The sequence below is a fragment of the Haliotis rufescens genome, unplaced genomic scaffold (assembly GCF_023055435.1).
Source record: "Haliotis rufescens isolate VD_foot unplaced genomic scaffold, xgHalRufe1.0.p SCAF_20, whole genome shotgun sequence".
Classification (NCBI taxonomy): domain Eukaryota; kingdom Metazoa; phylum Mollusca; class Gastropoda; order Lepetellida; family Haliotidae; genus Haliotis; species Haliotis rufescens.
In genome coordinates, this window is record NW_025963891.1 from 14,937,979 (window position 1) to 14,955,331 (window position 17,353).

At 42.6% G+C, this 17,353-nt stretch overlaps 1 protein-coding gene across 1 annotated transcript in view; it reads right to left on the minus strand.

Moving 5' to 3' along the window:
* Window positions 1-6,578: 6,578 nt before the first annotated feature.
* Window positions 6,579-17,353, minus strand: part of LOC124132298 (polycystic kidney disease protein 1-like 2) — a 39,136-nt gene continuing 28,361 nt past the window's right edge. Inside the window, exons 11-19 of the mRNA XM_046496153.2 lie at window positions 16,885-17,052; window positions 15,254-15,414; window positions 13,899-14,604; window positions 13,310-13,427; window positions 12,664-12,905; window positions 10,221-10,395; window positions 8,540-9,787; window positions 8,177-8,262; window positions 6,579-7,751 (exon numbers count right to left, since the gene is read on the minus strand). Coding sequence (XP_046352109.2) covers window positions 7,332-7,751; window positions 8,177-8,262; window positions 8,540-9,787; window positions 10,221-10,395; window positions 12,664-12,905; window positions 13,310-13,427; window positions 13,899-14,604; window positions 15,254-15,414; window positions 16,885-17,052 — 3,324 coding nt within the window. The 3' untranslated portion in view covers window positions 6,579-7,331. The remainder of the gene's footprint in view (window positions 7,752-8,176; window positions 8,263-8,539; window positions 9,788-10,220; window positions 10,396-12,663; window positions 12,906-13,309; window positions 13,428-13,898; window positions 14,605-15,253; window positions 15,415-16,884; window positions 17,053-17,353) is intronic.

A 17,353-nucleotide genomic window follows, 5' to 3' on the forward strand; every position in this document is an offset into this window, starting at 1 on the left:
GTTAGAATCAAGGTGTCATGTGATCGTGTAAAATAAGCGCCCTGTAAAATGTAAAATTGGACAATGCAAAATTATAATAGCATTTGTATATGTATTCAATAAGAATGTTCTAAAATACCTATGCTGATTATGAATGAGAAATAATGAGAATATGGCCGTAAAATGACAAATCAAGTCTATTGTATTTAAATTAACAATTTATACCCATACCATTTTTATAACATATAAAGATTGAATTCACGGTAATGGGACTTCACCGTTATTATATTGGTTTGGATTGTAAAAATGTTTTCGTTTCTTTTTGAAGATATATGATTATGCAGTGTCAGAATGATATCGTATAAAGCACTCTGTATGCTACTTCTGACAAATATCAATCTTGCAAAACGGCCACCCTCGAGGTCAGACATGTTGACTGTATGTTTATGTTCTGACAAGAAGTGAATATCCCTGTAAAATTATTATCTAGCAAACACTTGATCTGAAGTACCCAGGTGCGGTTTAGTGGTAACCTAACTTTACTTTACGATTATTTGAAAGTAGGGCCAAGCTAATGAAATCGTGTCCTTCACAGCCAATGGAACATGGGCCGACATTCAAGGGAGATAACCAAACTAATATCATTAAACTTGATACCTCACAACAATCGAACATGCTAACAACTATTCTACTTGTTTTCTCGTATTTTAGACACACCACACATTGCCCAGACATGTTTAGATGGAGGGTGATCGGCATGTATATTGAATATAACGCGTCTAAAGCCATATCACGTTAACAATACAATTCCAACAATCCCGTGTTAACACCCAAGCATTAATTATACCACGTATCACAACAGAGCAATGGTAGGTGCTGTTTATGAGGCTAGAAGTGATGGTATCTTGTATTGTCAACAATTGAGGCATATAACGGGTGCGTGATAGTTTAACATAACGATTTAAAGGCTAGGCAGGTGTTCCACAGCCGTACATTATTGAGTGGCTATCTTCCTATACGTATTACCTGCCATACCAAGTCGTCGGTATCTACCAACACAATGTCTATCCAGTGATACCACGCCGTTAATGTAAACGTGCTTTGAAAGGGGTTAAGCCTGGTATATTTGCGTTATTATACAGTTTGTTTACAGGTAGTATGTGTTCATTATTTGTCACCGCGAGATCATTGGATGGATTCAGTGTTGTTATATCCTATTATTGTGGATCAACTTAAATTATCCTAACCGGTTTACATAATAAATTGACCCGTGAAGATACCGGGGTAGAATAGGTCTTCAGCAATCCATGCTTTTCGTAAGAGGCGACTATGCTTGTCGTAAAAGGCGACTAACGGGATCGGGTGGTCAGGCTCGCTGACTTGGTTGATGCATGTCATCGATCCCAATTGCGCTGATCGATGCTCATGATATTAATCACTGGATTGTCAGGTCCTGACTCGATTATTTACAGACCGCCGTCATATAGCTGGAATATTGCTGAGTGCGGCGTTAAACAACAAACCAACAACCAACAACAACATACTAATTTTCTCAAGTTATGTACATCAGCCCTTATAGAAGATTCATCTGCAGAGTATTGTTGCACTTGTCTAACCACACGGCAAAGCAGAAGTTGCTTTAAGGGTTTCCGTAATAACGCGATTTCAGTGTATATATTATTTCAAACAACAACTTATTGATAGAAATACAGACATGTGAGATTTGATTATATATCAGGTACCTTGGTGTCAAAAGAGATCAGGGTAGCTTCATTTCAATACAAATTAGTGAGTGAGTGAGTTTGGTTTAACGCCGCTTTTAACAGTATTCCAGTTATATCACGGCGTGTCAGTTTGATGTGGGAGGAAAGCCCGAAGTGATGCCGGTCTCAGACGTTTACCACTTCGGTGAAACCCACGAGCACGTGTATGGTGCTGACAAACCTAGAAACATAATTGGGGCGAACCGGGATTCGAACCCACAATCATAGGTTTCTGGCGTGCCCAAGGGACGCAACTCTGCACAGCGAATCGCGGCGCCTTAGACGACTGGGCAACCCGTGCCTCCTCAATACAAATTAGGGTAGCTTGATTTCAAGACATATCAGTGTAGCTGGATGCCCTGTTAATGCGCATTGACTTGTCTTTGCATGTGTTTGTGACGGGTGTCTCGGGTTTGGTTGGATACCCTCACCTATTCGCGAACACCTGGTGGCATCACTATTTGATAGTGATTCATTATCACATTCTTCAGTGTGAAAGACTGAGATTTCCGAAGTTGAGAAAAGTGATATTTTCATGGCAATGAACATTACATTTGACATTTCACTGCTGTGAACACAACCTGTGGACGGAACTATTGTCATACAAGAGTCACCACGCCGCAAATTGTTTCCCTTCTACCGTAAATGTCTAGCCCGTACACAAATTGTTAACTTCCTCTTAACGTTAATTCCATATTGACAGGACAAAATAATTACAGATGGTCATGTATGGAGTTAAGGTCGCTTCTTGCCGTTTGTTATCCTCTTGAAAATGTTTCGTTATAAAGTGTAAATTTCTCATTTAACTCGGCAATCGAGACTGTTGGTTTTTCCCAAATCGTCAGTTTTGTTTCTTGACCAATGTGTATACTTTCGTTTTCAACAGCGGTCTCGTAGATTTCAAGAATACCTTTTGTTTACGTTGATTTTGTAACTAATCACATCCAAATGTATGATAAAGAAATTTCGCGACCCTAAATATTTTTGTTACTTTTGTTTATCTTTTTTTAAGATTTTGCAAACACGGAACTACTTTTTTTAGTCGTAATTACAAACGGTCGTGAAACGTTCCTGCGTGTTGGTAGGGAGAATTAACGTTTCAAGGTTTTACATCTGTAATGAAATAATGTAATTTTCCGGTAGACAATTTCACAAAAAGTATATAATAAATATGATATTTCATGTGTCTCGTGAAATATCATGTTTTTCTCATCTGGTGACGGCATAGCCACTCGTGAAAATATCTCCTTTCACCCGTCACTCGATGTACTGAAAGTCGACGTGATAGGACACCATTGTGTATCTACGTACTGAATATCGCCGTTATAGGACACCGTGGTGTATCTAAGTACTGAATGTCGACGTTATTGTGTATCCACGTACTGAATGTCGACGTTATATGACACTGTTGTGTATCCACGTACTGAGTGTCGACGTTATATGACACCGTTGTGTATCCACGTACTGAGTGTCGACGTGATAGGACACCGTTGTGTATCCACGTACTGAATGTCGACGTGATAGAACACTATTGTGTATCCACGTACTGAATGTCGACGTGATAGAACACTATTGTGTATCCACGTACTGAATGTCGACGTGATAGAACACTATTGTGTATCCACGTACTGAATGTCGACGTGATAGAACACTATTGTGTATCCTCGTACTGAATGTCGACTTGATAGAACACTTTTGTGTATCCACGTACTGAATGTCGACGTGATTAGTGATTAGTGAAGGCGTAGCCACTCGTGAAAATATCTCCTTTCACCCGTCACTCGATGTACTGAATGTCGACGTGATAGGACACAGTTGTGTATCCATGTGCTGAATGTCGACGTGATAGAACACTGTTGTGTATCCGCGTACTGAATGTCGACTTGACAGAACGCTGTTGTGTATCCATATACTGAATGTTGACGTGATAGAACACTGTTGTGTATCCACGTACTGAATGTCGACGTAATATGACACCGTTGTGTATCCACGTCCTGAATGTCGACGTTATATGACACTGTTGTGTTTCCACGTACTGAATGTCTACGTTATATGACGCTGTTGTGTATCCACGTACTGAATGTCGACGTGATATGACACTGTTGTGTATCCACGTACTGAATGTCGACGTCTTATGACACTGTTGTGTAACCATGTGCGGAATGTCGACGTTATATGACACTGTTGTGTATCCACGTACTGAATGTCGACGTTATATGACACCGTTGTGTATTAATGTACTGAATGTCGACGTGATGAGGCACCGTTGTGTATCCACGTACTGAATGTCGACGTGATAGGACACCGTTGTGTATCTAAGTACTGAATGTCGACGTTATTGTGTATCCACGTACTGAATATCGACGTGATAGGACACCGTTGTGTAACCACGTACTGAGTGTCGACGTTATATGACACCGTTGTGTATCCACGTACTAAATGTCTACGTTATATGACACTGTTGTGTAACCATGTGCGGAATGTCTACGTTATAGGACACCGTTGTGTATCCACGTACTGAATGTCTACGTTATATGACACTGATGTGTATCCACGTACTGAATGTCTACGTTATATGACACTGATGTGTATCCACGTACTGAGTGTCGACGTGATGAGGCACCGTTGTGTATCCACGTACTGAGTGTCGACGTTATATGACACTGATGTGTATCCACGTACTGAATGTCTACGTTATATGACACTGTTGTGTATCCACGTACTGAATGTCGACGTGATGAGGCACCGTTGTGTATCCACGTACTGAGTGTCGACGTTATATGACACTGATGTGTATCCACGTACTGAGTGTCGACGTTATATGACACTGATGTGTATCCACGTACTAAATGTCGACGTTATATGACACTGATGTGTATCCACGTACTGAATGTCGACGTGATGAGGCACCGTTGTGTATCCACGTACTGAGTGTCGACGTTATATGACACTGATGTGTATCCACGTACTGAGTGTCGACGTTATATGACACTGTTGTGTATCCACGTACTGAGTGTCGACGTTATATGACACTGATGTGTATCCACGTACTGAGTGTCGACGTTATATGACACCGTTGTGTATCCACGTACTGAGTGTCGACGTTATATGACACCGTTGTGTATCCACGTACTGAATATCTACGTTATATGACACCGTTGTGTATCCACGTACTGAATGTCTACGTTATATGACACTGATGTGTATCCACGTACTGAATGTCTACGTTATATGACACTGATGTGTATCCACATACTGAGTGTCGACGTTATATGACACTGATGTGTATCCACGTACTGAGTGTCGACGTTATAGGACACCGTTGTGTATCCACGTACTGAGTGTCGACGTTATATGACACCGTTGTGTATCCACGTACTGAATATCTACGTTATATGACACCGTTGTGTATCCACGTACTGAATGTCTACGTTATATGACACTGATGTGTATCCACGTACTGAGTGTCGACGTTATATGACGCTGATGTGTATCCACGTACTGAATGTCGACGTTATATGACACCGTTGTGTATCCACGTACTAAATGTCGACGTTATATGACACTGTTGTGTAACCATGTGCGGAATGTCTACGTTATATGACACTGTTGTGTATCCACGTACTGAATGTCTACGTTATATGACACTGATGTGTATCCACGTACTGAATGTCGACGTTATATGACACTGTTGTGTATCCACGTACTGAATATCGACGTCTTATGACACTGTTGTGTAACCATGTGCGGAATGTCTACGTTATATGACACTGTTGTGTAACCATGTGCGGAATGTCGACGTTATATGACACTGTTGTGTATCCACGTACTGAATGTCGACGTTATATGACACTGTTGTGTATCCACGTACTGAATGTCGACGTGATAGGACACTGTTGTGTATCCATGTGCTGAATGTCTACGTTATATGACACTGATGTGTATCCACGTACTGAATGTCGACGTCTTATGACACTGTTGTGTAACCATGTGCGGAATGTCGACGTTATATGACACTGTTGTGTATCCACGTACTGAATGTCGACGTTATATGACACCGTTGTGTATCCACGTACTGAATGTCGACGTTATATGACACTGTTGTGTATCCACGTACTGAATGTCGACGTTATATGACACTGTTGTGTATCCACGTACTGAATATCGACGTCTTATGACACTGTTGTGTAACCATGTGCGGAATGTCGACGTTATATGACACTGTTGTGTATCCACGTACTGAATGTCGACGTTATATGACACCGTTGTGTATCCACGTACTGAGTGTCGACGTGATAGGACACCGTTGTGTATCCGCGTACTGAATGTCAACGTTATAGGACACTGTTGTGTATCCACGTACTGAATATCGACGTCTTATGACACTGTTGTGTAACCATGTGCGGAATGTCTACGTTATAGGACACCGTTGTGTATCCACGTACTGAATGTCGACGTTATAGGACACCGTTGTGTATCCGCGTACTGAATGTCGACGTTATAGGACACCGTTGTGTATCCATGTGCTGAAAGTCGACGTTTTATGACACTATTGTGTATCCACGTACTGAATGTGGACCTTACAAGACGACGTTGTGTATCAATGTGCTGAATGTCGACGTTGCAGGACCCTTTTGTGTATCCACGTACCGAATGTCTACGTTATATGACACCGTTGTGTATCCACGTACCGAATGTCTACGTTATAGGACACCGTTGTGTACACAACGTTGTAGACACATTGGTTATTATAAAGCCAATAATACAAAATTAACACTTCCAATAAATAGCACTTCTGAACGTACTTACTTCAAACCAATAACTCAAGACGGACACTTAGATTCAACATGATTTTATTAAGATAAACCATCGTGGTCGTAACAATATTGTTTCCGTTTTGGTTCAACCTAAAATATGACAACTTCTGCTGTTCTAAACAGTAGATCTATATTATTATAAGATGTGACTATTATCTGTGATTAAACTGTTTGAGTGTATATATTGCAAGACATTTGAACACCATACAACACTTAGGAAGAAATGTACCTACACATCATCAGAAAACTGTAGTTTGAGGTAAGTTTGATATGAATAACTTAAATGTTTTACTGCGGTGGAATACAAAATATCGCTTAAAATGTTTCAATAATCACATATGCCATAATTACATTTTGACAAGCACATGTTATATAGTTGTTATAAAATCACCAATACAAGAGTATTTACTGTACGGTAAATAATGTAAAAGAAACATAAATTTGACCAGAAAACAAGATCGCAATCGGCTCTTGTAATATACTGAGAAACGGTTTGAGTAACCCTGAATTTGGAGTTGTCAGTGTTGAGTAAAGTCGGATATATAACACGTTAACAATATGGATGTAATTGTTTTGTTACACGTTGGTGATATCTGACAACATAAACATACATTCACGATCATGTCTCAGTGGCACATACCACCATCATCAGTGCAGTAAGGTGTTTTCATCAAGTCACAGAAGGTGAACAGCAGGAACATATAGTAAACAGTAACGTATATTTGTTTCAGAACAAATTGAATCAACAAAACCAAAGCATTTCTTCTCATAACTACTGCACAATCCGCGGTCTTCTTCTCTGAGGTCTCCCGTGACGGCCTAGCTCATGCGCACTTGGATCACGTGACCTCGGTCCGCCTTCTTCCTTTCCTTTCTCTCTGCCAACATGTTTCTCTTGGGATTCTCTCTCTTGTTGGCTCTGCTTCGTTCCACTCTCTCGATCTCGTTTTTCATTGGTTCTGTCATCCCCTTGATCACTCGGTCCATTGTCTCGATTTGGCCTCGTTTCTTGTCCTGTTCTCGTTAGTTCGTCTTCCAAATCCTGAACACCCAATTGCCTCATTTTCACATCTACTCCGAACTCCTTTGCTCCATGTGCTCTCAGAATCTTTGCTTCCAACGGTACTTTGTCTAGCTTTCCTTGAAGGTCTAGTGACTTGCCAAGAGGTCTCCTTTTGAACGCGCCTTTCACCTGCATATATCAAAATATTCAACTCAGTGATATCTATTCTTATTCTGATAAGATATAACATTAAAACTGAAATACCTAAAACGACGGATTCTAAGACTCAACCAGATATATTATTTATTTTAAATCAAAACTAAACTGACCATTCCGCTAAGACAGCGATGTCGCGTAGTTTTGTTGGTAAGGTCAGTGTCAGTGTCAATGGTATGCATGCAATCATTGATCTCGTCGAAGTACCAGTACTAGTGTGTAAGGTTATTGAATAAAAATAATCATAGAGCCTTACCATAGATAGAAAGTAAAGCTTTGAAAGATTTAAAAAAATGTTAATCGTAACGCGATATGAACTACAATCTAGCAACACGGCTTTAGGTAAAGGAATAGATGAAACCCGAGGGGCGGGATTATTTGTCACTCAGCTGTCGTACCGTGACAGCCAACTCCAGTTGGTCTCGCAGCTGGCTGAGGGCCTGATACGTCGGTCCTCGTCTGTGTTCCTCCACAACTACCACGCCTGTGAAATTAAAAACGGCAAGGTTGCAGCCCAAAGAATCAACTATCGAAATATCAACCACACATGAATTTCAGATCGGATGTGAACAAAAACGAAATAAAATACGCAAAATTCAATTTTGAAAATACGCTCAAAATATCACCAGAAGCTCGAGTTTCACAGCAAGCTAAGACTTAACCTTCATCATAAACCAAAAAGAAGTATATCTGAAGTAAACACGATCTTTGTAAGATAGTAGGGATCAATGATCTACGCCTCCAATGACAAAAGAACTTACCCTTTTGATTCTTGAAGAAGCTGTCTGGAAGCCAGTCCCTGATGAGTGCACGGTAGATGTTTAGGACAACGTTCACTAAGCCATAGGGGGGAGGTATTTTCTTCAGATTGTCTCTAACCACTGTCATGCTGTTGTTCATGATGGCCTGAAACATCGTCAGCAGGACAAAGATGATGAAGAACACCAGGGTCGAGAAGTAGATCTGGGCCCAGATCGGAGCAATCAGCATCAGTCTCGCCATAATGTTCTTACCCAACATATAGGTAAAGATTGTGAACATTGAGTCGTAGATGGTATGGTAGCCATAGTAGTGAGCGGAGAAGAGGATATAACCACTGAGAACATAGGCAAAGAAAACTATGCCGAAGACTATTCCAAATCCCGTTAAGTCCCTGGCAGAGTTGGATAACACCGCTGCTATGATGGTGACTCGTTTGTTGTAACCAAGGATCCTGAGGATTCTGATTGTGGTGGAGAAGACGAGAGCACCAAGGGCATAGACGAATAGATTGTCCCAGATTGCAATGTGCTGGAAGTTGACAAACTTCTTCGGGTTATCTCTAAATCTGCTGAGTGTCTCCGAAGCATTCACTTCTCTGATTACATAGAAGACAACAGCGACCAAACACCAGATGACAGTCAGAAGGTCCAGGGTTTGCCAGACGTGGAGGAAATAGGCCAGCTTCTGTTCATACAGTTTCTTCATCAGGTTGATAGTGAAGATAACGAGGATGATGGCTATCACGATCTCACACAGTAGGACATAGGCACCTAAGGAGCCATGGTGCTGATCCAGGCGGAATGTCATTATATCGTGCCAGATGATAGTACTTCCTGTTTCCGGGAACTCGGCTGAAAGACGGACATGGGCCATGATGTTCACGAATGCGTTGTAAAGGGTAAATTCAACAAACACTGCTCTGGTCCGTCTGTCTAACCAAGAGTTGTCATACAGTTCTTGAAGCATGTCCTTGGAGACGTCATAGTTGACATTGAGTTCCAGCATGTAGCCTCCTCCACTGTAGATCTTGTACTGTCCGGCTACTGGTATACCCCATACTTCGTTCGATGAAGTGTACTTCCACGCTGGTGATGTCAAGGATTTGGCATCCTCGTCTATTGGACACGGTCGCTTCTTCCAATTTAGACAGTAGCTGCTGACATCCTCACTGAACAGAGAATATGCCCCATAGTATTTTTGGCTGGACACGAGGGTGTTGTACTGACTACCGTAGAATGGACTTTGATCTGCAGTAGGAATTGAAAGTTAAATGGTTATGAATATGAATATAGAAATGGAAACTCAATTAGTATGAATGGGTGGGTTGGTTGGTGGTTGAGTAGTTGAGTGGTTGGGTGAGTGCTTGAGAGGTTGGGTGCGTGCGTGAGTGAGTGAGATAGTGAGTGAGATAGTGAGTGAGATAGTGAGTGAGTGAGATGGTGAGTGAGAGTGCGTGCGTGCGTGCGTGCGTGCGTGAGTGAGTGAGTGAGTGGGTGATTGGTGAGTGAGTGAGTGAGTGACAGAACGTGTATTATGTTTGAACACAAGGCATAAAAATAAAATAGTCAATGATTAAATGATCTCGTATTGGTAAATCGCTGTATTAATCAGTTTAGGTATATAACTCATCTAATGTGCTAGGATAGCTTGTTGCATATAAAGTATTACATGTTAACTTACGTCGAGGCATCCGAAGCTGTCTTATCCGAGCTGGTCCTACGCGGAAGTTGATGAGGTCAGAGAAGAAGAGACGTTTCCGCCAAGGGAGACGACTACCTCTGATATCCGTTTCTGGGAACAATCGGGGGATGAACGTACTCTGAGCCCACGTAAAAAAGTCGTCATACGACTGAATCTGAAAATAGCACACGTAAACGATTACCACAAAGAGATCGAAACATGTTTGAGGTAAAATCCATTTCCACTCCAGAAACGTCCCAACAACTCTAGTACAGAGACGAAACGAAATAGAGAAATATAAGAACCTTCCTAAAGACCAATGTTGCAGTGAAATTAGTAGGGAACTCTATATCACATACAGACGACAATAACTTTCAATTATAACAAATGATGATTTATATTTTGAAAAAATGCCACCATCAAGACGTTTTTATTACTTGTGACTTTCTCGCGGAGCCACCATTTAACACATGTCGAAAAGAACATTAAATTCACTTTTGGCCAAGTCCGTTATTACATTTCAATAATGAAGGAATACTTAGGTAAATATGTGAATTGAAGTCACTATTTGGCGTGCCATAAAGAAAACACGTATATGCAATTCACCTGAGAGATAACAGAACAGATAATTAAAAACAATCCTGTTTTGGACCACCCCATAGTTGGGGAAAAAATCTGCACTCTCATAATATACTGAGTCACATTAAAAACTTCACATTTTAAAAAGTAACCCCATATATGATATACAACGGACAAATGTATCAGAGATGGTAATTTTTAATCATTAATGTCCAAAGAAGGATTTTAATTAACGGTGGTAACCATAATTTGGTCGAGGCACCTACGGTATTCGGTAATAACATCAACAGTTTAAATGATAAGTCCCAAGCACGGGAATCTGATGGCACACAAGTTCAGTAGCGTGTATGGCCACCATTTGCGTTGACAACTGCCACACAACGCCTCCGCATGGGCCTTGTGATGCTTGTGAACACATGATTGGGAAGACGACGCCATTGTTGCTGCAAAATGGTGCCAAGATCTTGCAAATTATGTGGTTGGTTCTGGAGAGTGCGCAGACTTCTGCCAAGAGCATCCCAGACGTGTTCGATGGGATTGAGGTCGGGAGACCTTGACGGCCAGTCCATGACGTTGACTCCCGCATTCTAAAGGAAATTCCTTGTCAAAATTGCTGTGTGGGGTCTGGCATTGTCGTGTTGGAAGATCAAACCGGGTCCATGTGCTGCCATAAAAGGCAGATGTCCTGGTGCCAGTACCTGGTCGCGGTTAGCAGCAGCGTTGAGGTTTCCACGGATGACAAGAAGCCTGGAACGTGCATTGCCACAGAAAGCACCCCGCACCATGACACTTCCACCTCAAAATCTGTCAACTTCCTGTACACAACACTGGGCGTAATGTTCATGACGGCGCCTCCACACGCTCATCCTACCATCAGCAAATCGATGATTAAATCGGGATTCATCACTGAAGACGACTTGATTCCAATTCCTCTGAGTCCATCGTAAGTGTCGCTGTGCCCACAATTGACGTTGACGTCTGTGTAATTGAGTCAGAATCGGCCCGCAGTATGGCCGTCGTGCTTGAAGGTGAGCAGTTCTCAGACGGTTTCGAACAGTTTGCGCACTCAGTCTACCACTAAACAGTTCATTTCTGGTTGATGTAGCCGTCAAAAATCGGTTACGGAGGTGACGTAAGACAATCTGACGATCCTCTGCATGTGACGTCACACGTGGTCGACCTGGCCGAGGGCGATCAGCGGTGATACCCGTTTGCTGTAGGCGCGTCTGTAAATCATAAACAGTCCGTCGACTACAACCCATCGTCCTTGCGACTTCAGCTACGTTCCCGTCTGCAACATGCCGATGGCACGTTCACGTTGCACATTTGAAAGGCGTGGCATGACAAATGGCCTTAAAGACCTTTGTTTTCTTGTGTTTTTCTTTTTTTGTTAATGACTGCTAACAAGTATGGCTGAAAACACGTGCGGTATTATGGCCACGTGACCAGTTGCACGTGAAAAAACACTTTTGCCACTATAGTGTTGTGCACATGATTTTGATCGATTCACCTGCACAAAAACGGGTGTTATCTGAAGACAATACGTGGCCATTACTGTTTAAATACACAATAAGGGCCCACAATGATAACTGGTCAAAATGTTAAAATTTTAGGATTGTGAAGTTTTTAATTTGGTTCAGTATATGTGTAAGTAAAAAGGGGTCTAACATGATGCTTGCTTTGAAATCAAAGATTCTAGAGCATACAGACAAAACAAAGTTACTTATATCAATATGAAGACAGAAAGTATTAACAGAAAGATGTTGTTAAGGCCCACATCCAATGAGCTTTTAGAACAAATGCATAAAATTGTATCATTGATTTATTAAAAATAGAATAAACGAGTCAATGGCTGAACCCTCACCCCTTCGAACGGGTACTCAAGGTTGACACTCCCAGTGTAGAGGTTGTTATCGATGTGTTCGTGGATCATGAATGAACGGTCGTCTCTGTTGCCGAAGGACAAGCTGTAGATGGCGAAGAGGAACACGACGTACTGGATGAGTTCGAGAAAGACACTCTGGGCTCGCACTTCCTTCCGACGTCTCCGCCTTGCCTTCGCCAGAACAGATTCCGGCAGGGGTTCAGGGGCGATGCACATCAGGTCTGATAAAGAAACAAACTTCTCGTCACGATGGATACTGTTTAGACATTTCGACTCCTTGCCAAATTAAAATCTTGAAAGATCCACTTGTTCGAAATTTGGATTCTTAATGTTTTCGATCATGAAATGTAGTTATAAAAAGTCGATGATTTACAAGGCATGGCAGTATATATTTTACTTTTACATCCTGAGAATGAAATGGAAACATTATTTCTTTGAAGGAGGAATCCAGTGTGTAGAAATTGTATTAAACAACAGAGTTACTGGCAACTATTGGGAGAACTCCAAAGAACATTTATTTTTATTTCATCATTCAGACTGAAATAATGTTATTATAGCTAATGCTTCTCGAGATACACTGTTTCCTTCCAACACAGTAATAATTCTATATGTAATTCTCATGTACCGAGTTCTGCCTTTCCGTACATCTGAGCCTCCGTTTGAACCCTTTGCATGTCGATCTCCCCTTTGGAATCGAAGGGGTCTCTGAGACAGAAGGCGAGGAGGACTGCCAGAATAACAACCTGTTTTAAAAAAAAAAGAATTTGAGTCACTAGTTAAGGAAAATAAAAACAAAACGATGAAAACAAGACTTGCGTTAGTTCACAACACCGATTAAATATATTGGACAATGAGTCTTGAGAATCACAGATAATCTCATTGTCCTCTACATGTATGGTCCAGTTTTTGTTGAATTTTGGTACGGAATTTGCCTAAGAGAGACAACATAAATAAGTGACAAAGAAGCACATTCCATGCTCACTATTCACGCATATTTGTCATAATTATAACAACGCTCCTTACTGAGTGAGGGAGTGAGTGAGTGAGGGAGCATGGTTTCACGTCGCTTTTAGCAATATTCCAGCAACATCACGGCTGGGGAAACCAGAAATGGGCTTCACACATAGTACCTATGTCGGGAATCGCACCCGAGTCTTCGGCGTGACGACCGAACGCTTTAACCACGAGGCTCCTTACTGAAGCCGGAGACATACCTTTAGAGGATCCATGACAACAACGCTTTGCGCGAAGCACATGAAGAAGGAGGTGAGCCACTCCTCGGACACCGCCTTGCCCCACTGCATGCTGTAGAGGATGAGAAAGAACCCACAGGTCATCACAATCAGAGCAAGCAGCACCCAGGCAATGTAGACAAAGACGTGTGGCAAAGGTTTGTTCTTGTATCGGTTGGTCAAGACGTCTTCTTCATCTTGGTTGGCTCTGTTCTTGGGTGGTTGAGGACGAGTCACCTGGATCTCCTGGTCTTTCCTCATCTTGGGTTTGCTGGATTTGAACAGCATGACGACAAGGATGGTTGGAGGCATGGTGACCATTAGACTGACCAGTGATACATAGAAGCTGGTCATGGAGAACCGAAGCCCCCCAATCTTCACTTCGTGACGAATTGTTTCTTCGTCTTCTTTCTCTGCTTGAGATTTGAAAAACATGGCACTGGATATCATCATGAGGAACAACAGTGCCAGGCAGCAGGACACGCGCTGGACACGTGAGAAAGTGCAGCGTTCTGGTCGCATGAAGATTGACAGCCAGAGGTGGGTGTCGGTGATGTTAAGACGCGCATGCTCAGAGAAAAGCTTGTCGAAGGTCATGAAATCGTCCTTGACCGACACGGGTAGGACGCGGTCAATGATTCCATCCTCCTTATCTACCGCCAGCCAGTGGTCACAGGCAAAGATGTATCTGTAAAAAATGTAATAATTTCGTTAACGCGATATAACAATACGACACAACACTGGCAAACTGATCTTCCACATCAATACTTATCGGTGAGTTGTCTCCAAGATTATTGCACTTATATAGCGACGTGCATGCACGTGTGTGTGTTTGTGTGGCTGCTTGTACTTGTCCGCACTGATGCCGATTTATAGTGCTAGCACACTGATATACCATGCCGCAGTTTAACATGAATACCCCACTCAGACACAGTATACTGACTCCGAGCCAACCAATCCTTGTTTTAGCCCCTTAATGCCGAGCGCCAGACAGGGTAACAACAAGTACCATCATTTAACGTCTTTTGGTATGACACGGCCGGGGATCGATCCCCGGACCTTCCGCTCTCCGGGCGGACACCCTACCACTAGGCCGCGGAGGCGGTCCAATACTTATTGGACTATTGAAAATGCTAAAGACCCCACAGGGGCTAGGTCTTTATATTCGACCAACTACCACACGAAATACATAATACCCTGAAGCGAAAGTGATAATCTTTGTTTCTCTCAGAATCACACTCGCAGAGTTCATTAGTCAGCGTCTCCCACATGTGTCATTTACCTCGCACATTATACAGCTGTGCCGCGATGTGACGATAATAATTTATTCAACATACCTCTGTTGTGTCTGCAGGTCCTCCGTCACGATCTTGTTGAGGAACCAGGAGGACTTGGAGCCCGGCCCTGAGTTGTCATGCCAGATTCGCAGGTAGGACAGATCGGCCAGCTGCCCTGGCACAGCGAGGATGTAGTTCATCACGCTTCCCGTGGCTATACTCTGTAGGATCAACAGTGCACAATGAACTCACGTATATACATTATAAACATACCCCGAGTTTTCATGTAGCAATACTTCTCTTATGTCCAACTGTGACTGATTAATTTAAAATTCCATTTGAAACCCATGTGAGTCCGATGTGGTGCCGGGCGCACGGGTGTCCCACTCGTCTAAGGCCCCGCGATTTGCTGTGCAGAGTTGCGTCCCTTGGACACACCAGAAACCTAGAATTGTGGGTTCGAATCCCAGTTCGCCCCGATTATGTTTCTAGATTTGTCAGCACCATACCCGTGCTCGTTGGTTTCACCGAAGTGGTAAACGTCTGAGACCTGCATCACTTCGGGCTTTCCTCCCACATTAAGCTGACACGCCGTGATTTAACTGGAATACTGTTTAAAGCGGCGTTAAACCCAACTCACTCACCCGATGTGGTGCCCAGTATTCCATGCATGAGGTAAGGGACACTCCACTGTGTCAACTGTCTGATTGTGAGCCATTGTACAGTGTGCCATTGTATCCCATTGGGATCGCTGCTCATGCTACCACCCACTGACCAAGGTTATTAACAGGCTACCGGGATAGAGCTTGACTATCGCAAACTTTGGCATGAAATCACTTTCACTCAATCAATACCTTCCCCAGTTCTTTGAGTCATGCCTAAATCATTTCTCTCCTATAGTATGTTACTGTTTATTGTACTCCAGCCATAATAGTTGATGCTACAAACACCATTATTATGACAATATTATTGTTCTAGCTACCTTTGCACGACTTCTACCACCACTACTACTACTTGCTTGCCTGACCATCAATCTACACACTTGGAATACGATGACATGCATCAACTAAGTCAGCGAACCTGACCACCCGACCACCCGATCCCGTTAGTAGCATCTGACGACAGGCATGGCATGCTGAAGACCGGATCTGCTACTGTTCGTGATACTACTACTACTACTTCTACTACTACTACAACAACTACTACTACTACTATTACTACTTCTACTACTACTACTACTACTACTGCTACTACTACTACTACTGCTACTATTACTATTACTACTACCACATGGGCACATTAAGTTACGCTTGCTTCGATTGCTACGAATACTTTGGTATCAAACGTGGGTTTGTGTAGCTACCATTGCTCTTATAGTAGCTACCGAGGCTACTACATCCATTCAGACAACCAAGGTAACAGCTACTGACCTGCAGACCAACGTGATAGTATTGATATTATGTTGTCAGTTGGACACGGTCTGGCATATTTACTCTCACACCATTGTGGGGATAAGGGTGTCCCGGTGGACAAGGTGCCGACAGCCTCTGTGCTGTATTGTGTCCTTTAGGCATGCCAGCGGCCCATGATCGTTGGTTCGAATCCAGGATTAGCCCCGAAATGATTCTTGGTTTTTCAGCTCCATACCCAGGCTCGTGATTACCGGCACCAATTTGCAATGACTCACTCACCCTCTTGCCATCACTGAGTATCCGGACCCCCGTGTCTCCCTGTTCGCCAGCCAGGACGAAGCTGATCCTTGATTCAGTCCCCGAGTTCTTGCGGAGGCCGGTGTGGACTTGGAGCAGGTAGAAGTATTTGTCTGACGTCAGATTATCCACGAGGTAGCCAACTCGCCACTGAAACATATACGCCAATGCCATTGATTCTTGGACGTTGACCTCTTACAATGCAAAATCCGAAACCACTTTGGCAACACGTTAGATTTACGTTTAAAAGGTAAACTGTTTTCTTTGTCGTCTTTAGTTCAAGTACGCCCTTATTCACTGACTCGCTTCACTAATCGCAAAGTCAATAATTTATACGTGTCATGTTTTAATCCAGTGTCATGCAATGGAACGGAGAGTGTAACGAATAGCGACTACAGTGAATTCCTTCTTACAAAGACTGGTTCATGCTAGGTTTGCGCTGCCTCCTTTT